Below are 26,250 nucleotides of genomic sequence, written 5' to 3'. Positions count from 1 at the left end.
CCACATGCGGTGAAGTTATGACGTGACAGGTATGTCTTAAACAAACTTGCAAACTCTGCTATTTGCATGAGTGAGAAGAGTATAAACATTGATATACAAACAAAAGTGTTTACCACATTTTGATTATCAGTTGTGAATGTAATGAGAAGCTACCAAATCCATCTTTTGTGTCACACTGTGTGCCTTGGAGCTTAAGTTTCCAATAAAACAAAGCCCAAGGCGACTCATCTCAACACCTGGGGCTATTTAAAGCACATTGCTGCACTTTGGCACGTTCCATGCTCTACATGTTGTCTTTTGCCACATGATTAGAAACACTTCATGACTGTTTGTACAATCAGACAAGTGTTAAACAACATGTGTTTTCTTATCGTACGAAAATGTGTTTACTTTAAAGTCATCAGACAGATTATTGACTTTTTCCTTTTGCAGCAAGCATCTGGAGTTTTGATGTTAAATCATTGTGTTCTTGGGTGTTAATATTGGAGGATTAACTTGCCATCATGGCAGCCCTTTTATTGCTGTTGCTACACATGAAAAGAAGCGTCCATGTACAAATACAGTTATGCAGGTTGGCACAGAACTCTGAAGGAATGTGCTGCTCTTCTTTTTATTGAATGCATAAATTCAGGAAGTCCAAACATTGGCCGACAGTGCTCACCATACAGGAACATTCTCAGAAATCATGTAACCGAATGTAAATGTGTGCACTCAGTCAATCCTACTCATCCATGCTGAGGTGATACCTCTGTCAGTGTGGCCCTCTCAGATGGAATTACTGTCATAGTTGGCATGATGACTTTCTTCAAGTGATAAAAGAGGTGTTGATACAGAAGCATCTGGCAGGCCTCTGAGCTCCAGACAGATTCTGCTCTCACCCAAATCTATCAAACCACAGACAACATCTGTTTGGGCTGTAGATTAGCCTAGTTAGCTTATATTGTGAATTGCAATAGCTTGTATCTTGTGCAGAACAAAATATTGATTTTGTTGACACAACTTAGATTAATCAACTTCACCCTAGAGAGGAGGGTTCGTACTCACCTAAGCCATCTTCATCATCTCCTTCGCAACCTTGAAACTGCAGGGTTTTTCCTGAATATGTTGCCCAAGGCTTGCTTTCGAAAGGTTTTGATTGATCGCTAGGATTTAGGGAGGAATCTCGCGCAATTTAACACAAATCATGAAAGACTTTGTGAATAAACCACTGGGATGTGTGTTGCCAGTGGCATTTAGAGTTGTACGCAGTTTGAAACAGAGTGCAACACTGCAACATGGTCTTATTGGTGATGTTGACAGATATCTTAATTGAGCTTTGACTGATTAAGCTTCATAAACTTTCCTGACTCTTGTGAACTTTGAATAAAAAACAAAAAAAAGACAGCCAATTTGACTGCTATGTCAGATTTAACCTGTTAAAAACTTCCCAGCCTTGGTATCAAACAGACAGGTAAGAAAATGAAAGATGACCATAGTAACCCCTCTCTGTTTCTCCTGTACCTCAGTGTTCGCACGCAGGTACACACACACACACACACACACACACACACACACACACACACACACACACACACACACACACGCACACACACACACACACACACACACTCACATATATAAGCATGCAAAGACACTTCTGTCTCTGATGTGGCCAAAAACCCCGGAGGGACCAAAGCCATTTTTCTTTATGTAATTACAGAAAACCTGCCTGACTGGCTTTGAGGCAGCTTGTGAAAGGAGGGACCATGTCTCTCTTACATTGTACAGTACATCTAATCAGTTGGTATAAGCTAAAGGTTATTTTACTTCTTTGACTTTCAGTCGTTTGGCCAGTTTTGTCGCCCCTGATGATTATTTCTTATATATAGCAGAATGTATGTTGGAAACAGTGTTCTTTTGTAAAAGATAGAGCTGATATGATCCAGGACTTTTGGTCTTTTGTCTACTTTTGACAATATAGCTTTACCGATCCACCGAGGTTTCACCTGAGCTCTGTGTTCTCTTGTCTCGTCCCCATCTTTTATCCCGCACGTTGATTCAGTTCAAGCTTTCAGCCTTGCTGCTCATGCATGTGTTCACGATAATGGAATTTTTCCATTATCGAAATACACAAATATATCATCATACGACCAAACGCTGACAACTGCAGCCTGTTACAGAGAGGGACAGTAGTAGAAAGGAATTTCCCCCAGGACAGATCGGTACAGACTCAGTGAACTGACGTTGTCTTAGAGGTGTGCGGCAAGTCTGCAGCAGCAACTGAAGTAGGCAGCTCTGAGGTAATGTTTGTCTCTGTCTCCCTTCAAGATAAACCTGTCATTAGAGCACAGACGAAACTGTCACATTCTGACTCTGTTTTCCTTTTTATTCCTACTCGGAGAAATGGGGCAAATTTATGAGAATACAGAATTCTGTGATCCAATGCAACATGAGCAGCGGGGCAGGCTCTTGTTTATAATGGTGTCTGACTGTAGGGGGCACATATTCATTTTTCACTGTCTGATGATAAATGAGACCATTCCTTTTTTTTACATTTGATGCCTCATAAAAATATTAAGTTGTTGTTTGTCCGCTTAGGTTGCTCAGGAATTTGTATACTCCTTGCAGCTTTTGTATTTAAAACCAAGACAGAAGATTTGACTGTTTGTCTGTCTGGAACTCACGAACACTGTGGGTGCTCGTGATTTTAAGATCAGCTTGCTTCAGCTCAGTTGTTTGATGTCTCAAGGCATCTCCCATTGCTGCCTTTGAAGGCCTGCCACCTGCAGCAACCCTCCATCTGTTACAGGACGTCCACTGATTTGTCTTGTACAAATTGTAGCTAAATTGTTTTCCTTCAGCATGTACTTTACAACTTATTTGTTGGATTCTTGAAGGAATTCATATTATTTATAAACGTTACAATGCATCATGCAAAAACTGTCAGACAGCCTGAGCTTTGTCATTTTCTCGACTTGTATAAAACTATTTATCGCCATAGCAAGCAGCTGGCTTAGCATAACGTTTAAGAAATCCACAGTATGTATCCACAGGTGTTGGTGGAGACCAAAACTGAGCTAAAGAGAGAGAAACGTTAATTTTAGATGAACATGCATTGAGCAAGTTGTTGCCTAGTTAGCAGCATAATAAACACTATTAAAGACTTGTATTAAGATTTCAAAAGTGAAAATGATCAGTCACAGTTTTCAGAGTTTCCTACATAAGCCTGATAAGCTTCCTTGAGATAAGGAAAACTCATTAGAAACCGATTTTAAACTAGGCCCTTTTTGTTCAGTTTGCTCTGCCAGTTTCCTCTCAGTAGAAACCATCAGGTACAAGGAACCGCTTTAACTCTGTGTGAGTTTCTGACATCGCATTGTTCGTCCCGTACTCGTCCCGTCACCAGACACCGATCCTTTCAAAGAGCGGTGATTTACTATGGAAGCGATCGCTCTGGTATCTGTGCCAAATGACAAAGCTTTGACTGCTTTTGTTTCCTCTTCATGAGTCGCAGGTGACATCAGATCATAGCCCGGATCATATTTATAATCTTCTACCTTGTGGCAACTGTATGTGATACTCTTCTGGATCCTGTGAGTGCATGGCAGGGTCATTTCGTTGACTGCAAAAGAGCAAAGAACCTAAAGACTCTCTGCCAGAAACCCCTCAGGGGCGTTTGTCACTGGCACAGTATAAGGAGTCACTACCCATCAGCCTTTCAATCTGGATTTAACTAGGCCAAGAGGAGACAGTCGGTAATGAATGGCCAGGCAAAAGAAATACCATTTGTATTGCCTGTTGTCAGTATTGTAAAGACAACAACAGCAATATAACATTACAATAACCATAAATCAACGCACTGTAGGTATAAAGCCTCTGTAAAATCATTAAGGGTGAGTGAAAGTGAGATTCTCTCCCCTCCATCGCTCTCTTTATCCCGTTTCCCTTTTGTCCTATTCTTTATCTCATTACCATCACTGAAGCTGACCTCAGAGCAGAGCATCCAGCTGTGTTCCCCTGCCCTACAGAGAAACCTCTGACCCTGCTCTGAACTGTAGGATCATCTAGCACTGTCACAGAATGACTCCTAGGTCACTCGGTGCACATTACTTCGGGTTTTTTTTCAAGGTGGATTAGGATTTTGATAGTGATTGTGCAAGTATTGTAGGGGAATAAGTGACGAATGGAAAAATGTGTTTAGAGGAATGAACAGAATGACCTAAGATACCACCTGTCAGACATCTCAGCAGAGTTACCTTGTTTACAGCAAACACTGGCTATTATTTACAGGGAGACAAACTTTATACAAGTGGTTATTACAGTTCATGACATCTGTGTATGCAATTAACCACATGCTTCTGCCATGTCCTGACCTATTCACTCACATTTTAATTATGCATAACATATTTTTGAAAGGTTACATTTTGGCTAATCCAGCAGCAGGGAATGAAGTGAAGATGACATGATTGAAAAGGTCTGTTCAAAACACTCTTGTCACCTGCATTGCGGGATATATATCAAAAGAAGCACTTTCAGGTATCTCTTTACCTCTTTTGGGTTGAGGGTGAGGGTGTTCCCATCTCTTGGCAAAGCATGAGTGGAGAGAGGGGAAGATTAATGGTATAATAGCTCTGACCACATGGTTTAGTTATTTAAACTGGCAGCATCAGCTCAAATTGTTTCATAGCTTTCTGCAATGATACATTTAGGAGCGTGTCTGGACAGGTTCAGCCAAGAGACAGGAGCTTGGAAGCTATGACACCATCAGTAAAGCACACCTAGCGTGTTTACCTGTTTGTGCACCATTCCTTTTGGTAATTGGTTGTCTAATATGCAGATGGAAAGGAGCATACCTGGCTATGTTCTGAGTTGATTTCAGTATTGTTTCCATTCTTGTTTAGAAGTTTTGGTAAAACTAGCGCTTGTGAGGAAATGGTTTCATAATTGAGAGATAACTGAGGAGTGTAAGACTGTGGCTTACAATAAACCTGACGTTTTGGTCAAACCAATAGAAACAAACCAATCAAATAGATGCCAGCTCTGTGAGGGCAGAGGGGGGCTGTCGGAGTGTCATGACGTGGATGAAGATCAGTGATATTTTCCTAAGCGTCTCTGAGTCTTACGGGGTTGTAGTGAGTTTGGTGTTTTTGTTCAAAACATCCCGTGTCAGGACGCCCAAGACGTCGGAGGATTACTGTAAGCTTGGCTCAGGTGACGTCTTCTGGAGGAGGGAGGGGGCCAGGTATGAGGGCCCACCATAGCCTTGCTCCGAACCACTCCAAAAACAAGGAAAAGTATCATATGGGGTGCTCAGATCATTTAAAGATACAACACTAGACATCATCAAAGGCAGCTTTTAACACACTCACTGAAAGTTCTCATTACCCCATTTCTCAGATGCATTACCGTTTCATGATTACATATTTTCGAAAGCTTTCAAAGGCAGGTTAAGCGGGCCGGTATGTTCAATAAAATCATTGTAAATAGCTCCAAAACAACGAGCTGATCCAACCTTTGTTCTTGCCTTAATGCCGCTGACAATACCTTGAAGCTATTTGACCACTGTGTTTACCTGCAAAAATCAGATAGACTATGGGAAGTCAGATAGACAGCCTCCTGTGAGGGCCAAACAGTTGTGGATCTCTCTTGTGGGGAGTGGATATTGTCTGCTATCTCTGGCTTCCATCGCAGAGTCTCAAACAGCACTCTGCTAAGAGAGTGCATGAATGAGCTGTGCGCCCTTGCAGTATCTCTGGAATCACATAAAGACAACCTTGTGCTCTGCAATTTACTGTGCAGCGCTCAGGTGCTTGTGCATGTCTCAACCAGAGGAAAAACAAAAGTATGACTGACATAATCATGTGTCAGAAGATTTATGGTCAGAGAGAGCGAAGGGGAGAGAAAAAAGTGGAGAGCACATTTTCTCGCCCCTCCTCCTCCTTCAAATTATTGTCTTTAGTGCTGTCCACTTGTTTGAGTGAAATGTTGGAAGTTGTTGAAACGGAATAGTACACGCACACACACACACACACACACACACACACACACACACACACACACACACACACACACACACACACACACACACACACACACACACACACACAGACAGTGTCTTCTGTTAATGAAGGCCCTGTAAGATGTATGATTTAACTCTTTTACTGTGAAATTATGAGTCATTTCCTTCTTCATTGGTGGTATATTTAAAGTTGTCTTTGGACAAGTAAACACAAGATACTATCTATGTTTCATGGATAACTTTAATTCTCTGAATAAGGTGTCATGCAGACACAGAAGTACACAACACTTTGTACGCCAATAGGTTTATGGTCATTAAATGAATAGGAAATAAATCATGGATCGTTTTAGTGGTTATGACTACCTTCTGCATCATCAGTTCAATTTTAATTCGAGTTATAAATCTGGTCCCTAGTGCAGTCAAGGCCGATCTAATGATAAAACGAAAAGCAGGATGGATCTTGCTGTTTAAAGACTCATTGTTGTCTTTGACGTTAATTGCTGGCTGGAGCACACGGCTGGGCCGCCCTGATGTAACGGGTCATGGGAGCAGATAGGGAAGCTGTGGCAGGCCTCCAGTAATAACACAGGGAGCGAGCCAGACTACCAACCATAAATCTACTGCTACCACCAATTTCCAACCACTGCAGGTGACGGGTTAGTGCGTGTGTTTGTGTGTCTGTGTGTGTGTGTGTTCTTATAAACAAAACTCCAAAGGGTAACGCAACCCCACTTCACAGCAACATGGATATTACACCCCTGAACATCTTGGCATGGGCCCGGTCCTGTTTATGGAGAAACACAGCTAAGAGTATAATTAGCATTTGAGTGATCCTGAAGGGTGTCTGACTTAGGCTGCGATATCAAAGAAGGTGGTATTTTATGCTTGTGACTCAATAGGGATGAAATGACTGTGGCCTCTGTGTGGTGGTGTTTTCGCACCTGACTGGAAAACACTGCAGGTGGATTAGCGGGAACAGTAGCTAAACTACATTGTTTTGTTTGGGGAAAAAAGGTGTGTTGTGCTTTAAATGATAGCATCGACTGTTTGATGGTGGAAATCCTCGTGATTAATCCGCATTAGTGGAACCTAAGGGCATCTTGTATCCTTTGAGCATCACATTTGAAGTATCCTCACAAACCTGGGGTTTTGTCCTAATCATTCAAATGTTAGATTACTGCAAGTGAAAGTAAAAACGAGACACATTTAAAGGACTCTGAGATGTAATTGTTTTGTTCATGACATAATGCGATGTGTCTCTAACACACAAAACCCTAGTTTAGGTTTAACCAGAGCTTTAGGAGCAGCTCCCTTTCTTATGCGTGAGTCTTTTGTATCAATATTATGAAAGCTTTTGTCAGACAGAGACAAGACTCTGTTATTATCTCCCTTCACGCCCTTTTCTCTTTATTCTGGGCAGATTATTACTGCCAATGACACATGACCCGGCTAAACTACTGTAAATGAAACCTGAAATCTCCTGCTTGTTCTATGGGGACAAAAGGGAGGTTTTACAAGGAAAAAGCTTATGTGGGAATGGAAAAAAAAAGAAAACTGCACAGGTGAAAACTTTACAGGGAACATTTGTCAATCCCAGGAGATTATTGGGAGCAGGTTTTCCGTCAACACCCCGGGCCGTCTTCCCTCTCCACTTCCAGGCCGATGAGAGTGGAATCTGTAACGACTGTGGGCTTTAGCATCGTTAACATTTCCCTGACACGTCGGCCGGCCTCTCTTGGAGACTGCCCTGCATTTTCTCTGCTGCACTGGAGTTGTTGTAGCAACTAGTGGCCCAGAAGTGAATGAAGCAGATGTGCGAGTCATCTATCACCTGACAGCTCCCACTCCCCCGACTGAGCAAGTCATCTCCGTGACAGTCTGCCCAACCAGTCTCATCAATTACTCTGGTACCCTACCATTAGAGCACAAACACTTTTCTCCCCTGACACATTCAACTGCTTCCCAGTCTGCAAGATGGACCCTCAATTAAGCCTGAATAACTTTCGCCTCTCAAAGGACGTCTTTCTTTCTGCGGCCCAGTATTGCACACATTGTACTTGTAGGATGAGAACCTTTTTCTACATCCGTAGCGACCATTTGATATTCGAGAATAATTATCCCTATTTTATGATTATATAATTATCCCGTGATGATGCAAACCACAATGAAGCTAACATTAATAAAGATTTACAATTATGTTTGTTTTTTCAAAGTGTAATTAATGGCTTCAACAGTTAATTAATTCCTACATAAACAGCAATTAAGGTAATTTATGTCATAAAAGTTCAACAGCTCAACTGCTATCCTTGTTTATGGAAATTAAAAGTGAAGATTAATATTACTCTTCCCAAATGTTCAATTGCGTCATACATTATGTAACTTTTACTGCAATCTAGTTATTTGCAGCACATTAAAACTTTGAATTTAACTAAAAATGATTAATTGTATTCTCTGTCAAAGTGTCTTTGAGTTTTTAGAAAAGCGCTATATAAGTGTCATGTCTTATTATTGTTAATATGTTTTTTCTTAATGACAAAATATTCCCATGTTCTTTGTGTTGATCAGGATAAAACGTGTAGATATGAGGAGGCAATAAAGCAAAATCATGTCTTGTTAGTGTTATTCTGTTCCTGTATTCCATCAGTAGTAGTCATGAAATGCAGTAAACACAGACATTTCAGCACAGACACAAATAAACAATTTCTATCACTTACAATATACAACTATGGCAGTGACAGCAGGGGCCAACTTACATATATCAGCTTTTTTTTCACAGGGATTTAAAAACAGGTGCCAGAGTCAGAACTTGACATTGAATATGCAAAAGATATAAATAAGACATTCATATAAAAATAGGCTTTTACAAAATATACTCTATGAACCAATATTTACCAAAAGTGGAAAAATGTGCCTGTGTTTTTGATCAGTGAATAAATCCTGTTAAGCTAAATCAGCTTGAAGTAAGCAATGCCATTGAAGACAGTCAGTAGAGCGTACAGCCTTCGACCTCAACAAGTGGGATTCTCTAGACTAGCAGCAAACAGAGGGAAGACAAACTCATGAGAGGGTCAGAAGGTCAATGTGAGCAGCCTACAGCAGTTTCATCTGGAACAACATTATTCTAAAACCTTTTTCCAGGCAGTTTCAAATCCAGTGTGTTAACAAGTGTATGGACAAACTTGGATTACTTTAATAAACTAAATCCCAACATTTAGTTATTTTTTCCATAATGGACAACATCAGTAGTGTTTTTTTATAGAATAAATTAATATTAATTATTTTCATTCTCTAAATACAGTATGTTAAATATTCCAAATGGCTGTGTCATTTCATCTGCACACAGTGTGAGAACCACAGCAGCGTGTCCTTCCCAGCAATCACATCCACCATCATTCATTTGCATTGGCAAAGTCCATTTCCTAAATGTTCATTTAGCTTAAAATTCTTGAAATCTTGCTTCACTGGCTCCCACTGTTAGCACCTGGTCCCACATGCCAGGGTACAGTTTTTCCCTTAACAGTGTTAAGTCACACTTTTTTTACGTGGCACCCGAACAAACACAACAGTCCAAGAAGAGGGGTGAAGAGCTTTGTGTGCAAAAGAATAATGACGCCCCATCTCCAGCCCACCGTACACACAGTACAGTAAGTCCTCATTATACAGCCTTCTTGTAAAGTTGAACAGTTCCAGTTTGTCCATGAAAACACAAAGACATGAACCTACACGCTCACATACGTCATCAGACACACGACACGCACCGTCCAATAAATATTCTCATTTGCATGTGTACACCTCTGTCCTCTCGCTGCAGGTGTTGCACTTGACATAGCAGCACCACAGGAACTTGCAGTTGCACTGCCAGACGCGGGAGTACTGGTGTGTGTTGTATCCTCGGCCGCAGCACATCAGGTCACAGCCGCTGATGTGCTGCATCATAGTCTTGTTACACACTCTGCCCTGTGTACCCAGGCTCCCCGACACCAGGTCCGCCTCACAGTAGTTAGGTGACTTGTCTATGTACACCAGGTCTGTATCCAAGGGCTTCCGGTACGAGTAAGGCTTCTTGATCTTGAGGAATTTAGGGCGCTTGTTGCGGCTGGCTTTGATTGACTCCACGTGCACCGCCTGGGCATACTTCTCCTTGAGAATGTAGCCGAGCTCGCGGAACTTGGGAAGTGTAGTCCAGCAGGTTTTGGTGGTGCAGGAGCCCGAGACACCATGACACTTGCATTCCAGTCGCATGCTCTTCTCCAAGACCTAGACATGCAAAAACAACTTAGTAATGCAACTGTAAAAACACTGCAGCGATGAGAGATACACACGCTCATATGATAGCTTAATAACAGCCATATTAGATTACTAAAACCATTTACCATGCAGTTTACTAATAATGATTTGTATCTGCTAGATAAATATGATAATGTTACATTTTTATTTAGAATTTGACATTTCTGAATGTTACATTACAATGCATGCTGTGGCTATATATTCTAAACCCCTGATGTATTTTCAAAGTGTTTCAATTCCCATTCAACTCTTGAACTCCAAGGCAAATGAAAAACGTACAACTTAATAACAATGTGACTGACAAATACACCATGGCTGGGGATTAAATACAGCCCCACCACATAGCTGTGTGATACCATATACACAGAAGCCAAAGTAATGTATCAGATTTCAGGCTCTGTGTGTGTAGTTACCACACACAACACACAAATGTCAAGAGTGACTGTACAAGGCGCCGATTGACTAGGATTACTGCTAAAGCCTGAACTGATGACAATGAGAAGTGCCATTGACTGAAACTGGAATTTTCTTTAGCAACAAGGTCAATTGCAATTTCCTTTAACTAAAATGCCAGGAGTTTGGTATGCGATATGGTCCCCTAAAGGCTTTGACGAGATATTTATGCCTTTGCGTTCCTGGCAAGTAAACTGTAACAATAAAACCTGAATACAGACGTGTGAACCAGAACCGAAAAAAAAACTACTTTTCCCTGAGCAAACTACTTCATGGCTTTAAGTCGCTAATCCATCAGTTGTTCTGTGACCAACACTTGTGACAGGCTTTGTCTGGACGTCTTCGACCAGGGAGCTGTGAACGGCGCTCCTGCTCAATGTCACTGCTTTTGATTAGCATAAATAAAGGAGGAGGGGGTTGCTATCAAAACAGAGAGGCCATTTATTAGCAAAAAGAAGGGAAACAAAGTAGCAAAGGTTGAATCTGCAAGTACAATCTCTTTTCCTGGGAGGCAATTTAGCTTTCCAGATAAGCCAATTTGAATCTATGGTCCCTAAACGCACGTAGAAAATGATCTACTGGGTACAATTGTGTGTGTGGAGGCTTTTCAGCCAGTGTGGGGATGGACGTGTTGGTTGTGTGAATCAGGCTATTTGGCACGGTGAGACATAGTGAAAGAAAGAGAGGATATGAGTTAACTTTGGGAAAACCGGCTTCTTTATTCTCCACTAACTGCAACCTCACTTTAGCTGTTTGGCACATTTTTCTACTCAATCTCTAACCTCTAGACTTGCTGGAGTCTCTTTGTCACTCCGCTGTGATCTGCAGCCATGCATACATAAATGCCATCAAATGGTAAGGTCAACACAACTTAAAAAATAACCTTTCCTTATCATATTATGCTGTTTTTATGTTGTAATGCAAATCTTTGCAATAGGTACTGATAGTTTGCCAACTGCCCTGAATGTTCAAATTGAATTTGTCTTGGTGATGATCCAAAGTGGATCCTACAGTATGCCTAGAACTGAATTAAATCTGTGGATTAGAGTTGGTATGCAGGTGGAGTGCATGGTGCTGCACTCCTCTATACAGCAGGAGAGACACATGCCGATGATCAAGCATAGTAACCAAACAGTAAACACCCCTGTGGTGCATGTACAAGCACAATGCACCTGAAATTCTGGGTGGGGATTGTCATAAAGGTAACTGTATACTGTCCCAACGGAGCAAATCCCATGAGAATGAGGAGGGGGGGGACGGGGGACTGGGCTAATGCATTTTTGTACAGTGTCAATCTGTTTTCAGTGCAGAGATCTGGGTTGTAATCTAACCCTGCTACTTACACAGCTCTTCCCTTAAAGGCAGCCTTTTTCTCCACTGCTTTTTCATTCTTGGCCCCCGCTGTTTGGCAAGGTGCGCCCACACAACATCATGCCAGAGACTTTTAACAGTTAGCCTTAGAATATTTAACCACTGGTTCACCATGACATTTAGTCTTTACTTCTTCTCTCTTTAAAGTCATTGTGTTTAACAAAGGCACCATTCATGATCACTTACCTTGCGTCCCACCTCATTATTATGGAGGTTCATGAGTGTCCTTGCATTCTGTTTGACCTCCCGAGCGTCGATAAACACTTTGGAGAAGCCCAGGCCATAGCTGATGTCCGCCGAGCAGCCTCCCCACTTCCAGCCTTGGTTTTTACTGTAGTATCCCTGCTTCTCCTTATCACAGCTACAGTCGCTCAGGTTGCCCTGTGTACAGGCGGCTGTGATGGCATGGGCCACCCCTGCGGCAATGATGGCGTAGGTGAACGCAGCCTCTTTACTGCCTAGCAGAGCAGAAAAAGAGAGGGATGAATAAAATGTTGCAGGTATACATTGACACTTTTTGAAATCAAGAATGTTTCTCCCTGTGTTCAAGTGATATCCAATAAGTATGACACAGGAGATTAATTATTAACTGTTTGTAGGCTAACATCACAGTCTTTCTGTCATATCCCTCAAAGGCTGCAGTGTTTTGAAACCTGACCTGGAAACTGTCCTGCCCATGAACCAAAATGGCCACTGGTTGTATAGTCAACAAAGCAGTATGAATAAGAGGGTTGTCGGCAAGTAAGAGCTATTGATCCGCTCAGAAACTGTCCCATTCTGTGTAAACTCATAAGGCACTGACATCAGAATCTTCATCCTGCCGTTATCTCGACCAAGTCCAGCTAACAAATCATTTACACGCACACGGAAATATCGACAAATAACTAAACGTTAATCTGACAGGATTTATATAGACAGATCCTGAAGCAAGTTCTCTAACCCTTGTTAAATAAAAAGCAGAGAAAGAAACACTACAAAGCATATTTTTCAGAGCCTTATAATGCAAACAAAGCCATATGTTTTCCTTTGATGCAATGTAAAATCAGTGGTTATATTCATATCCATGATCAACAAGAAGCTTGTTTTTATTTTCAGATCTGTGATTGACTATCGTGCAAACAGGAATCTCCAGAATATAACATCCGTTATATCTACGTGTAAACAAACTCCTCTTGTCTCTGATGACAAACATCATACCTTCTTTGTCCTTTCTCCAAACACCAGGTTGACTGTGTAAAGCCGCCATGTTTTTGATAAACATCTTAAATGTGTGCCTTTGCCATTGAAAAGAAAATCTCATATTGAGGCATCAATTATGTGGACGTTTTTATAGACTCGACGGGCTACGAGCCAAAAAAGAAGGTGTGTCTGTCAGTTCTGACTTCACCGTTGTTAATTTTTCCCCTCCAGTTCTGAGTGCATGAGTTCACCGCGAGACATGGTATGAATTCTTTCTGACTTTGTAATGTGAGGTGGAAGATATTAAAAAAGATAGTGGACTAAAAATCAAACACCTGTTTAATTTGAACTCAAAGTGCCAGTTCACTGTTCTTCTGCCATGTTTGTTTCTCTTTCATCTCTGCAGAGTCATGCACCTCTTTATATGGACCTCGTCTCATACAGCTTAGTGTAACTATAAAGTTCAAAAGCAAAACACAGTTGAGGCCTAAAATGGCTCAAAGCTGATGCACCTTGCATTACCAATAAGGATTATGTCACTTTACGGGTCATTCCTCCTTCGCTTTCAAGAACAATTGCAAGCCCCACAGTTCCACTCGGCCGGTGCATCAACAATGGCATTCATTTACAACTATTAGCCTTCTGCGCTAATCTGATCAGTGAAACCAATCTATTTTGTATGGCTGTCCAAGCCGTAGACTTAAACTCCTGTCTTGGAAACACAAACCAAGAGTCTTGACGGACTAAAACCACTTATTCAAAAAGGAACAGATTGTCAAACACTGCTTTTTTCAGTTTGACAGCATAAAGAGATAATCCTTTCTTTCCAACTGCAGCAGGCAGGATGGCCTCACACAGCTGGTCCAGGCGGCTGACCATTGTGTGAAATGGTATTTAGCTTATTTGGTTTCTATCAATAGTTTGGGGCGTGAACTAAAACATACAGAAATTCTATTAAGGTTTTTATCTAAAAGGTTTTACAAGGCATCCTCTGTTATCAAACTATTTACATTGACTGTAGCCAAAGGGGTATCATTAGACATCATATAATTATATTTCATTAAACCTTATCTTTCTGTTATTGATATCCTCGATTTCTAAGAGTCGTTAATCTTTAGTTCATAGTTAGCCAACAAACAGGCTAAACAACCCCAGCCACAATTACAGCATCCCCTGTCCCGGCTCTCCTTGGAGGAGACCTTTGTCTCAGCAGTAAGCATCTTGATTTGAACCAATTCGTTTTTCTCTAATTTAGAACTTTCAGCTCTTGCTTTCCTCTTGGCTTTGCCCCACTGTAACTTATACCCGTGGTAAGATTTACATCCTTACAGTGAGAGCCACAGCACCCATCACTAGACAGGATAAAGACCAGAGAAAATGAGTCTCCAGAGACTTTGCCGGGCTCAAAAGAAGGCTGCCAACAGTCACTAAAGCTTTGTTACGGTGCTGGCTTCAGATACCTTTTGTAGAATAGCCCTTCTCAATGTGAAGTGTAGCAAAACTAGGCCTGATGTAATTGACACGGACTGTTTATGAGATGCTCCTTGAATGGATGCAATAATGCAGGGCAAATGATCATTTATGTGGGGAAGAAGTGTGTGTTGTCTGGTGGAGATTATGCCCCAAACGCAAATGGAAAACATATATTTTTTAAGGCATTAAGTAATTATAATGAAGTCCTTGATACACCTTGGAATCCTATTTTTGCCTTTTTTTTAATTAAATATTAACAATGTTTTAGGGGAATCACAAAAGAGCAAGATACAAACACTGTGCGCAATTTACGCACACACATACGCATAATAAAATACAGTTGTGTAAAAAAAATCAAGCTGTAAACAAATGTTAACAGACAGCAACATACCCACTTTCAACTCTTTTCCGAAGACTGTCCTCTCTCCAAGCGCAGAGCAGTTCCAGCGCCCGTTTTTGAACTGAAACTGACACTCGTTGATGCCCATTTGGGCTCCCTCTCCGATGACGATAATGGCATCGGGACGACTCTGGCAGATAATCCGTTGTCTGGGGGCCAAACCGGGGATCTTGTTACAGATTATGCTCGCACCTAGGGCCACCACCGACGAGAAGCCACTGTGAATGGAAGATGGATATGACTGAGAAAAAGTACCTTCAACCATTTTTTTTTTGGTCGTTAGTTTCATTTTTTTTTTTTTACTCTATATAGTTTACTTTACACTTTAAAATCAGATACATTCCACCAATTATTTATAGTAAGTAGTGGTGGTCTTAATGAAATACATGGTCTTAATTCAAATGTACATATATAACTGTTGAAAATATACTGTTTTCCTGGGATAATTGCAGTATAACATTAAAAATAATCACCTAAATGATTTTCAACTTTAGAAAAATATTTTATAACATGATTTTGATAAGGCACTAAACTAATTCTGCTAATTCAAGTATATTACATTTGTCAGATAAGACTTTTAATTAGTATGCCACTATGCGTTTTAACAGACTTTAAATGTGAAATGAAGGAAATAAAATGTGTGGAAATAATGGTAAAAACGGGTGCTATCAGTCCAAGGCAGGTTTACGCTCTTCCCTTTATCTTTGATATATCGTTTGTAAATTCACCTGCCTCTTTTTGAGCTAATATTAGTTCAAATATATACAAAAGGATTAACAATGATCAAACGTTTGATAGTTATTCGTCAGTTATTAGAGTTATTTGAGTTTAAGAAGAACGTAAAAACTAATGAAAGGTAAAATAACCGTAGCTCACCCAATTTTCAAATAAACAATTCCCAGACAAAGTAAAACTCTTAAAATCCAGCGTCTTGTTCTCCGACTCATTGCGGCCCCGCTCTCAGTTTCATGCAACGATCTGCAGAGCTGATGAGTAACTCGCTTCGCTTAGTCTCCGATCGATCACAGCCCAGGTAACTCCAAAGGGACTCCAAAATGACGAATAGCATCAAAAAATAGCACACGATCGGGAAAACTGTTTACAAATGTCCGGTTAAGGTATCATCCAAACTCCCTTTACGTGGCCCGCTATGGCTGGGCCCTGTTGTCATTGCGAGGGTGTCACAGGTAACCCTTGGGGTGAGCAAGTGCGATTATCTCTTTCTCACAGTTCCTCTACTACCCGCAGGTCCTGGCTATATATCTGGCTCATCTATCTGGGGCGTGTTCTCAGGAGACATGGGGCCCTGCATGTTGAAGAATCCCGCCAGGGCTGAATCTCAACACACGCACTAGCGTGCACACGCAATCTGTATACAAGTACGCGTGCGCGCACATGCACCTTATGCTGTGAATTCACCTGATTGGCTTTTTTTGGTTAGTGAGTGGGTCAGGGCCTAAAGTAAAGTGGACATAAGCTTACTTTTACGCAGTTTAACACCAAAATTAACGATATGTTTCCACACAAGCTGCAGATAAACAGTCTTAAAACAAATACAAAATGCACTGACTTAAAAAAAAAAGTAGATGCATTGTAACCTAGACAAATTATACTCCCTTCCCTCTGTTTCCATAAGGTTGAATCAAACATTGATCCTATCTAATACGCATTTGTTTACTTGATTATAGTCTAATAATGTTTTTGATTTTTTGTTAATAGGCTACTATAAGAATAATTTATCCACTTCATTTAGTTTTATAAATCATCTGCTGCGCACTTCCCCTTAGTGCGTCTCTCTTCCATGGACTTTCCTTTGGATCATCTACCTTTTATAATAGCGACATCTTGTGGCGCAGTGAAGACCTTTCACGCTGTGTTCTGAAAAACACAACCCTTATTGTCCCTGTTTAGTTTCCGTAGTTTGCCAAGTGTTTGCGTGTTGTTGACGTACAGAAGGGAGATAGCTGGTGCTGGAAAATTTAATAACATCAGTATGGATCTCCATCCGCCGCCATTGATCCGGGATTGCCTTATTCATATTTTTACATTCCTGACTGAGGATGATTTAATCACTGCTTCCAGTGTGTGTCAGGTAAGGAGTGTCTAACTTGCGGAAGTAGCTCGTGTGCCATGAAGCCAGTCTATTATTATTCCCCAAAAGTCTGATTTGTGTTTGATAACATTTAACACATTTTTTAGGATTGGAATGAAGCTGCAGAGACACCTTGGTTGTGGACGTGAGTTGTCTTGCTTGTTAATGATTTGAATGTTTTAATTCCATTTTATCATGTTATTTCCTAATGCTCCTCATTTTTGTAAAGCACTTCGAATTGCCTTGTGGTGCTATATAAATAAACTTGCCTTGCATGCCTGTCTGTACTTTTGTTTCTGTATTTTCCAACGTCAAGCAGATGATGCTCCTGTGATCTGTGAACATATCTGAATGTCCAATCCTGTTGTCCCCTCAGGAAGATGTGTTTGCGGCGCTGGAGTTTCTGTAACCTCGCTGTCCTGGGGAGTGAACACGTAAATCACTCATGGAAGAGATACTTCCTGCAACGCTGCCACTTAGAGATGAAGATGACGACAGGCAGGTCAGGAGGTTACACCTGCAAAAGCCTCAGAGGACACGCAGGTATGCTGTCTCTCTGTGAGATCTTCTTTGCATGTCTTCATGTAGTCTCTCATTAAATGTTTACACCTGACATGCTGTCCATCAGGCAGAGTGGTAGGGCTGGTGTACCTGCAGGGGAACTCAGCCCAGAGTCCTGACCTCTGGAACAGCCGTGCCACAGTGTGCAGCGCCTCCACTGATGGTACAGTCCGAGCGTGGGACATCCAAAATGTTAGTGACACCTCACCCTGTATTCCCAGTATAATATTGTTAAGTATTTGTACAATTAGTATGATATTGTATCTGTAGAAATGCTTGTTTGTAGGCACAGCATTTAAAGAAGATGAAACCAAACTTACAAAGTACATTTCTGTCATAAATTGATTGTTTGACTTTACAGATAATGCCTCAACAACATGTCAAACTCAGTGTCTGGTGTCACATGCTGTGAATCCTTATCAGTGTCTGGTGACATTGTTTGAATGCAGGTATCATGCTGCTTTCTCAGTATAATAATATAGATCATTTGTACACTTTTACAATATTGTAAAGTATTTGTACAAGTGCTTGTTATGAGGCACATCATTTAAAGACGTTTAATCCAGATTTCTGTATAATTCTATGAGTACCTTTCTGTCCTAAATTGATTGTTTGACTTTACAGATAATGCCTCAGAAAACATGTTAAACTCAAGTGTCACATGCTGAGAGTCCTTATCAGTGTCTGGTGACATTATTTGAATGCAGGCATCATGCTGCTTTCTTAGCATAATAATGTAGAGCATTTGTTGACTTTTACAATATTGTATAGTATTTGTACAAATGCTTGTTATGAGGCACAGCATTTAAAGAAATGTATTCCAGATTTCTGTATTATTCCATGAGTACCTTTCTGTCCTAAATTGATTTGGTTTGACTTATCAGATAATGCTTCAGAAAACATGTTAAACTCAAGTGTCACATGCTGAGAGTCCTTATCAGTGTCTGGTGGTGACATTGTTTGAATACGGGCATCATGCTGCTTTCAGATATTTATCTACACAAAACTTTAATTGAAATGTACTAAAGTCATGTGCTACGGCAAAACACGTATGCAGGCTACATTTCACCTAATCCCACTGAAACAGATTTTCTAAATTAGCTCCCTCTTCTTGGTTAAAAAAGTCTACAGCCACTGGAATATATTCCCTCACAGAGGCCTGAGACTGAGCTTTCTTCCCTCAGGGTGAGCTCCTGTGGTGCAGTCCCGTTCAGAGTCCTTTGACAGCGATTATTGGTGATGAACGGCGTGAAGTTGTGATCACAGCAGACTCCACAGGCCTCATCAAGACCTGGCAGGGTGAAAGCGGCCAGGAGGGGGCCTCTTTTGCTACTGGCTCTCCACTCGGTTCATTACTACAGTATAACATCAACAACAACTGGTTTCTGACTGTGAGTAAATTCAGATTTTTTTGGGTTTGTAAATCTATAAATGATGTAGTATGTTGTTTCTAGTAAATCGTTATATATTCCCTTCCAGGTTGGAACCAGCCAGGGATCTGTGTGTACACTAGCAGATTCAGCTTTGACTAAAAAGTCCAGTGTGATGGTGTGTGACTCTTTCAAAGTCAACACTCTCCTAGTTTCACGTGACAAGAAATGGATCACTGCTGGAACCAAGGACAAGGATGATTTAAGTCCAAAGGTATTTCTTGTTGTGTTTGACAGTCTGACTTTATGTGGGTGTTTCCTGCTCTGTTCTGCAATCATGTGTTTGTTTTTTACCACATTACCTCAGCTCGAATGACACAGCGGGAAATAGGTGTTTATATATAAGATCAATGAACGATTACATACACATTTTGTAGGTTTTTGGTGTTTGCTTTGTTGGCAGGTGATTTACACAGAGAGTTTGACCTCACCGTCTGAGGACGAAGATCCTCTGTGCCAGTCTTTGCCAGTCACAGGGTGCCAGGCCGCTGTCTTCATCCCCACTCAGCCTGCGAGACTGGCCCTCATCCACCACAACGGGCTCCATAACAACCAAGTCCTCACTGTGTTCGATGTCAGCATTAAAAAGACCAAGTACAAGTCCGAGATCCAGGGTGAGGATTAAGATATTTGCAGATTGACTTTCAGATGCTTTCAATTGGATGCAGAATCTTAATTTAGCCTTTAAAAAGTTGTCGTGAGCCTTTGAATTATTCGAATTAGATCTATCTCTACTTTCTGCAGATATTGTTAAGCAGCTGGTGTAGAATCTGCCAGATTGGGTCCATTTGTCATTGTGTATCTTTCTTATTTCTGTTTATGAAAACGATTCAAAACATATAGAAAGTGGAATTATTGTTATACGGAATTATCTTTTTTTTACTTTATCCTGCAATCAGGATGACTAACAGGAGGGCTACTTCTGTATAAGCCTTGCTTTCCTCCCTCACGCTTTCACTAATTTGTGTTTGTTATCTGGATGTGTAAACTGTCTAATATTGTTTTGAAATAGTAGAATAAGTTATATACATTTTTTTTTTTAAAGTAGGTAAATATGAATTTAAACAGTAAAACTGAATGAAAGTGTGTACCCCAAAATGTACATGACAACAAAATATCTCAGAATAAATCCCTGAAATCTGCAGTCACAGGTATTTAGATGGATTTTTCCTAAATGTTGTTGGCTTGCGCTGGTATAATTTTGAGCGTCTTCTCATCTTAGTCCAGCAGGTGGAGTCCTTCCCTTTGACACTGAACAGCCGGCACTCAAAGGTCCTTCTGGAGGCCGCTGACAGCAACTGCTTAGTGTTGGCAGCCGGGCAGGGGCTATATGTCTACTCTCTGAAAGGAGCCCTGATTGCTAACTTTAAAGAGCATACCATGTCTATCTCTTCTATAAGCGTGGTAGGTTTCTTTCATTTGGAATCAAAATAAATATTCCTTCACTTGTTGATGTTTGTTTTGTTTTATACAGTATAATGTACTATATGTGTGAAAGAGCCTACTAAAAGTGTCTTTATATTTACAGGATAGCTTTCGTGTGGTGACAGCATCTCAGGATCTTTCCTTACGGGTGTTGACATGGGGAAAGGACAGAGACCATGGGTTGACCCTAGAGAGCCAATACCATTTACTGGGAGGCTCTCACACAATGTCCAGGTACATTATCCTATGTGCTGCATCAAAAACAACCAATTTACTAATAACGGAAGAGCCTGAATATAAGTATTTTCTGAGTATCTGCATGTTGCCTAATTAGTCATTTCCTAAACCTGTTGCTTTCTTTTATGCTTTGTGCGCTGTTGTCCAGAGGGTTCACGCATGTCGCCTGCGACTACTCCAGCATCACGGCCTCAGCAGAAGGGAAAGACGGAAAAGACGTCTTGAAAGCATATTCTTTCACCTCTTGAGCGACATTGCTTCACATAAAGTTGCCTACAAGCAGTTTGCACAAGATACTGGGAAGAGTTACATTTGCTTTTATTATTGTTTTTTATATATGCAGACATTTGGATGTTCTTTGGTTAGTGTATGTTCAGAGACACCAGAATATAACACTTATTAAAGATTAGAAACACCCACCATGTTATGGGAAAGGCATTGGTAAAGGTATATTGATAATGTTTTCCACTATGCTTTTGGATCTGTTAGATATGACCAGGTCTTAAGGCATGATGTGTGCAAAATATATTCACCTGTTCTTCAATATGTTAGCTCCACTCACTACTGAGGTAAGAAAATACTGAATTGTGTACTGCATTAATGACAATAATCCATTTACTGTACATTCATGCTAAGACCAAAGAAAATAAAAACAAAAAAATATATTTAAAGAGCTGTTATTATTATTACTATTATTACACATTTAATCCTTAAGGCACAAAAGCATCCTTTCCTCCTTAATGCGTCCACATGGAAGTCCAGGCAGTGCAGCATGACTGGTAGTAAATATGTTTAAGTGTAGGAAAACGTTGGCCTCATTGCTTGCATCTCTTCCTGTTCTTTGGCGATTCTCCTCATGTCCTCAAGGACACATCTTAGGACTGCAGTCATGGACTCGTACACTTTGCTATCATCTTCTGAGATATTTCTCATCTGTTCAAAGGCAAATAAACTCAAGTTGTTAAAACAAAACTAATGACAAGAAAGTAATACATTTGCTGAAATAAATCCCAAATAGTTAGGTGTATGGACTATCTTACCCAGGTGAAAGCCTTGATTGTACGATTCAGGAAAGCATTTTCAACGTCTTCTGGTATCTGCTGCATATGAGCCATACAATCTAGTATGCAAGTTAATGTTTGTAAACAGGCCTGGGAAGAGATAAACAAAGAATAATTAAAATGTAAATTTGAAGGCTGCATAGTCCACGGAATTAGTTTTCAAATACGAATCAGCACTGACCTTGTCCAGTGTGTTGAGGACAGTTTGAGCGTCAGTGTTGTTGGGGTCCAGGGCTTTGGCCTCCTGGATGGAGATGACCGGCTCTCTGAGCTGCTCCAGCCAGGCCCACATGAGCCCAGTGAGGATGAAGGGGTCCCGCTCCATGCACAGCCTCTCCCAGCCACCGCCCAGGTTCAATTCTGCCTGCACACATTCAGGCACTCGTATTAGACCCTGTCTGCCTTTATGTGAATGAGGCAACTTTTTAGAAAGATAGCATGTCTGTGGGCGTGGTCTTTTTTAATGTCATCTCAAGAGCGATCAAAGTTAGAGCATCATTTAGTTTGCATCTGAGATTTGTCTTGTATTATGAAAATGTGTTATCAAAATGTAAACTCAAAATATGATTTATGTCACTGAAAATGTAAAATCGTTTACACTAGAGTGCATGCAATAAGGCCTTTGTTGCGGTTGTGAATTGTAGTCTGCCATGAACCGCTGACAGAAATGGGGCGAAGCCTGCGAACTAGTTCAGGCAGTCAACTCGAGCACTTATGCTGCATTCATAGATAACGCCCCTTGCCACTCTACAACCAACCAAACAGAGCCCTCCTTAATATGCCGCTCTATTTAACCTGGCAGATCTCTCTCTATGCATTGCTTGCTGCTGCTATTGCTGCTGCTACCTCTACGTCGCTGCTGCTTACCTGTCCCACCACCACCCCAGCTTCCACCTGTAGGCTCGGGGGTTAGTTATTTAATCATCACTCATCGTGCTATGTATATCTATGGAGTGATGATGCCCGAGCCTAGTCGCCAAACTCAACTATGCTGCTTCTAATAAACATGTTAAAGAAACACGTGAGTTGTCTGACTGAATTTACATTAAAGTATAACATCAGCCTTGATGGACGAAGTGTAGCATTTACGTAATTTTGAAATGCATGCCCTCCACTTCTAAAAATACTACTACCAAGTTGTCAGTTACCTGCCAAGCGAGGATGCTGCTCTTATGCTCTTCTCCACCATCAAGACAAAAGTCCACTGCCAGGGCCTGAGCCATTAGAAGCCTCCGGGCCTCCGGGGACAGCTCCGACTGCAGGGTGATGAAGGGCACCTCTGATACCTCCTCGTCTCTCTTATCTTCAGGCTTCTTCCCATTCATTACTACTCCGTCCCTCTGCTCATCCTTCCACCTGGATAAAAAGCTAGCTTTTTTGGTAAATTCATTGTTTCCCACAGACCCAGTACGCTGGATGGTGCTCTGCTGGGCTTTCTGCAGTAGACGGGATCCATCTTTTTGGTTTTCTGAATTCTTGATTTGCCAGAGTGAGCCTGTTGAGCCGTGTGAAAAGTCAGACATGTTGCTTTTACAACCTTTAATATGGATTGCCTGGTCCGGTGGAGAAAAAGTCATTTCAACATTGCTCAGTGGCATGGGACCTAAAGGTTGTGTGAGAAGGTGTAACTGTGTGCCGAGTCGTGTCAAGTCAGACTCACTGTAGCTCAGACTTTTGCGATGGTAGAAAATGGGTGGTTCATGAAAATGCCTTGGTAATGTGGGCGCACCTGGTAAGCGGGGCTCCTTTAAAAAATACTCTGGGCCCATCTTCTCAATGACGCTCAGAGTCATCTCTATGTCTTCAATATCAGGGGCCACCAGAATGTCTTCCTCTATCACTTGTCGATTCTCTGCGATGTCCAACAGCAGCCTAGACACTAGCCGGATGATCTTTGGCAGGTGCCTCAGTTCCTTCCTCTCATGGCCATGCAATATGTGTCTCTGGCGGTTCAGGTACTGGGACAGGGTGACTGGGTTGAATCGGGGCTCAGCACAGGAAAACACACTCCTCAAAGGGGCAAGGAACTGGACAAAGTCTCTGACACATCCTAACTGGCCTCGGGTCTGGATGGAGTTGGGGCGTTTAGCACGAACAAACAGAATAGCCTGGTTAGCAGTCATCCTGGTAGCATAGGCCAAGAAACATGCTATCAGCACACCTGCAGGGAAGAAAGAGGAAACCCTTTGTTGTATTTCAGAGGAATAACGGTCCTTAACACTTCCTAAAGCATTCCTTGAATATATACCTGTTCTGCCGAGGCCAGCGTGACAGTGGATTGCTATCTTTCCCTCCTGCATGGCGAAGGCCATGACCTTCACTATATCGAGCATCGTTGTCAGGTTGGCCACTCCATAGTCACTCCAGCCGAAATTGTAGAAATAAACTGAAACGGTGAGATGTTGGCAGTTAAATCTGAGCAACAATACAGATAAACCAAGATTTATTGTATCGAGCAATTACTGTTGTTTTCCATGAAGACCTCTGGGCGGTATGAGAAGCCGCTCTCTGGCTCCAGAGGGTTTCCGCAGCTGGCGTGTTCACCAGATATCTGTAGGTTGATCACTGTTTTAATACCATCCCTTGACACAGACACACACACACACAAACAGAGACATGAAAAATTCATTATTATCGTCTCCTCAGGTGCTGTGTGTTCGTAGTCAGGAAGCCGCTGAAAACAAAATTGTCTATACCTTCTGAATTGATCGATGATGCGATACTTCTTAATGATTTCTGTTGAGGGTCTGGACATTGCCAAAAGATGATCAGTGATCCTAAAGCAATAGAAAAAGGTTATATTAACATGGAAAAATATCATTTCAAAAGCTGTTAAATTATGTTGTACTATGACTACTACTAAAGAGAAACATGTTTACCATGATGAGTAGAGGCCTGTTATGGCCTGTTGGTTATCACTCCAGTAATTTGGGTTGTCATATTTGCAGGCTGGACCTCCACAGCCTATTGAACATTGCATATGTCCAGGGACGACATAACGTATAGCTTCCCCTACAATCGTGTACTTTGCCCTGGGGGCTCTGACTGGAAGAGACAAAAAAGAGACATCTGTTATTACACACAACTTGAATCCAAAATTGTAAGTATTATAACTATAAGTTAGCTGTTTATTGTTTTTAATTTACTTTCAAAGTTAAACTGGAAGCTTTAGTTAAGTGTTTTCTCGGCTGAATTAAATACTATTTTAATCCTCTTACAGCTTCCACATTATTCAACAGCACTTCACCAAATTGGTTGGTCTGTAGCATCTAAATAATTAACTCCAGTAGAGGTGTCTAATCCTTGTTTGGCTTTGCAAGTCTGTTATCTGGGCATTACAATAAAAGTAGTAGTCTCTCATCCAGGCATCACAATATAAATAGCCACAGGCACTTTTGAAATCCATTTTTATATAGTCATTGACAGATACGTTATTTTATTGACGGCCAACTACCCGTTTTACTTACTGTATTCCATCAGAGCTCCACCTGTTGTCTTTACATGGGATGCCATATGTACAGTCACACAGACTCACATCCACAGTCATAGCAGAGCCTGGAAGCACATATATCTAGTTATGCTATATTACACACTTTATCATGTGCATCTGTAAACATGTGCACAAAATGTGCTTAGAGCCTTCTCGTAAGCCTGAAAAACCATCCTATTAGCAGTTTCATAACAGGATGGATAAGGCATCTCATAAGTTACCAGAGCTCAGGATTGTTTTATTTTTGGACTTTATAAACCTAAGTCATCATTATGTTTTTATACACGTCAAGAGAAGTTAGATTAGTCCAAATTAGATTAGACATTATATCAAAGATCAACATTTCAAATCATATTCAGTCAAGTATTAAGTCAAATGTAAAGCAGCCATATAAAGAATCGGCAAGCTGCTATTCTTAGCTGCTAGTTTTAGTAGCTCATCACACTACAACCTTTATTTCATTTCTTCAAGACCAATGTGCAAAATAATCAGCTTTTAATTTAAGTAAAAAGTGAAAGTCTGAAGTAACAATAAATATAACAAAATACAACAAAAAACATTTCATTTGATAAAAAAAGAAGAGATATTTACCTGTAGTAAGTGAGACGAGATGCTTGCAACCACCATCCACAAACACAAATGGTTCACAGCTGCAGTTTCCAACCTTTCTGACATCAATCTCCACAGTGCTGACGTTGTCTTCTCCTTTCCGCACTGTGGAAAGTCAATCCCTTGGCCTCACTTGATGTGATTCGTCTCAGATTATCCCTGTGGGCTAGGGTGGGGCAATCCA

General features: G+C 41.1%; 3 protein-coding genes across 3 annotated transcripts; 1 reads left to right on the top strand and 2 right to left on the bottom strand.

Moving 5' to 3' along the window:
- Nucleotides 1-8,611: 8,611 nt before the first annotated feature.
- wnt7ab (wingless-type MMTV integration site family, member 7Ab) lies at nucleotides 8,612-16,375 on the bottom strand. Its single transcript, XM_010795994.1, has 4 exons — nucleotides 16,038-16,375; nucleotides 15,153-15,379; nucleotides 12,296-12,567; nucleotides 8,612-10,255 (listed from the first exon to the last, which is right to left on the bottom strand). Exons 1-4 carry the CDS (start codon nucleotides 16,106-16,108, stop codon nucleotides 9,773-9,775), a joined length of 1,053 nt encoding a protein of 350 aa, XP_010794296.1. The 5' UTR covers nucleotides 16,109-16,375; the 3' UTR covers nucleotides 8,612-9,772.
- Nucleotides 16,376-17,090: 715 nt separating this feature from the next.
- On the top strand, nucleotides 17,091-21,562 carry fbxw12 (F-box and WD repeat domain containing 12). Its single transcript, XM_010795993.1, has 10 exons — nucleotides 17,091-17,253; nucleotides 17,361-17,398; nucleotides 17,630-17,796; nucleotides 17,882-18,006; nucleotides 18,999-19,205; nucleotides 19,294-19,458; nucleotides 19,648-19,858; nucleotides 20,467-20,648; nucleotides 20,773-20,903; nucleotides 21,055-21,562. Exons 1-10 carry the CDS (start codon nucleotides 17,155-17,157, stop codon nucleotides 21,152-21,154), a joined length of 1,425 nt encoding a protein of 474 aa, XP_010794295.1. The 5' UTR covers nucleotides 17,091-17,154; the 3' UTR covers nucleotides 21,155-21,562.
- Nucleotides 21,225-25,480, bottom strand: ptpdc1b (protein tyrosine phosphatase domain containing 1b). The gene is made up of 8 exons (XM_010796621.1): nucleotides 25,435-25,480; nucleotides 24,847-25,036; nucleotides 24,664-24,744; nucleotides 24,431-24,549; nucleotides 24,216-24,353; nucleotides 23,697-24,128; nucleotides 23,116-23,462; nucleotides 21,225-22,331 (listed from the first exon to the last, which is right to left on the bottom strand). The coding sequence occupies exons 1-8, from the start codon at nucleotides 25,478-25,480 to the stop codon at nucleotides 22,083-22,085; spliced, it is 1,602 nt and encodes a 533-aa protein (XP_010794923.1). The 3' UTR covers nucleotides 21,225-22,082.
- Between the last annotated feature and the right edge of the window lie 770 nt (nucleotides 25,481-26,250).

Source organism: Notothenia coriiceps, unplaced genomic scaffold, assembly GCF_000735185.1.
Source record: "Notothenia coriiceps isolate Sejong01 unplaced genomic scaffold, NC01 NC01_scaffold00037250, whole genome shotgun sequence".
NCBI lineage: Eukaryota > Metazoa > Chordata > Actinopteri > Perciformes > Nototheniidae > Notothenia > Notothenia coriiceps.
The sequence above is the reverse complement of the archived record's forward strand: the minus strand, read 5'-3'. Positions and strand labels throughout refer to the sequence as shown.

Bases quoted from the DNA above. Each gene is read 5' to 3' on its own strand.
- fbxw12 (XM_010795993.1), top strand. From the start codon at position 17,155: ATGGATCTCCATCCGCCGCCATTGATCCGGGATTGCCTTATTCATATT. The intron at 17,399-17,629 runs GTGAGTTGTCTT...TTGTCCCCTCAG, and splicing joins GAGACACCTTGGTTGTGGAC to GAAGATGTGTTTGCGGCGCT. The intron at 19,859-20,466 runs GTGAGGATTAAG...TTCTCATCTTAG, and splicing joins GTACAAGTCCGAGATCCAGG to TCCAGCAGGTGGAGTCCTTC.
- ptpdc1b (XM_010796621.1), bottom strand. From the start codon at position 25,480: ATGGCATCCCATGTAAAGACAACAGGTGGAGCTCTGATGGAATACA. The intron at 25,037-25,434 runs GTAAGTAAAACG...GTGTAATAACAG, and splicing joins TGGAGCTCTGATGGAATACA to ATGTCTCTTTTTTGTCTCTT. The intron at 24,354-24,430 runs GTAATTGCTCGA...TCACCGTTTCAG, and splicing joins GGTCTTCATGGAAAACAACA to TTTATTTCTACAATTTCGGC.
- wnt7ab (XM_010795994.1), bottom strand. From the start codon at position 16,108: ATGAGTCGGAGAACAAGACGCTGGATTTTAAGAGTTTTACTTTGTCTG. The intron at 15,380-16,037 runs GTGAGCTACGGT...TTCCATTCACAG, and splicing joins ATTGTTTATTTGAAAATTGG to TGGCTTCTCGTCGGTGGTGG. The intron at 10,256-12,295 runs GTAAGTGATCAT...TTGCATGTCTAG, and splicing joins ATAATGAGGTGGGACGCAAG to GTCTTGGAGAAGAGCATGCG.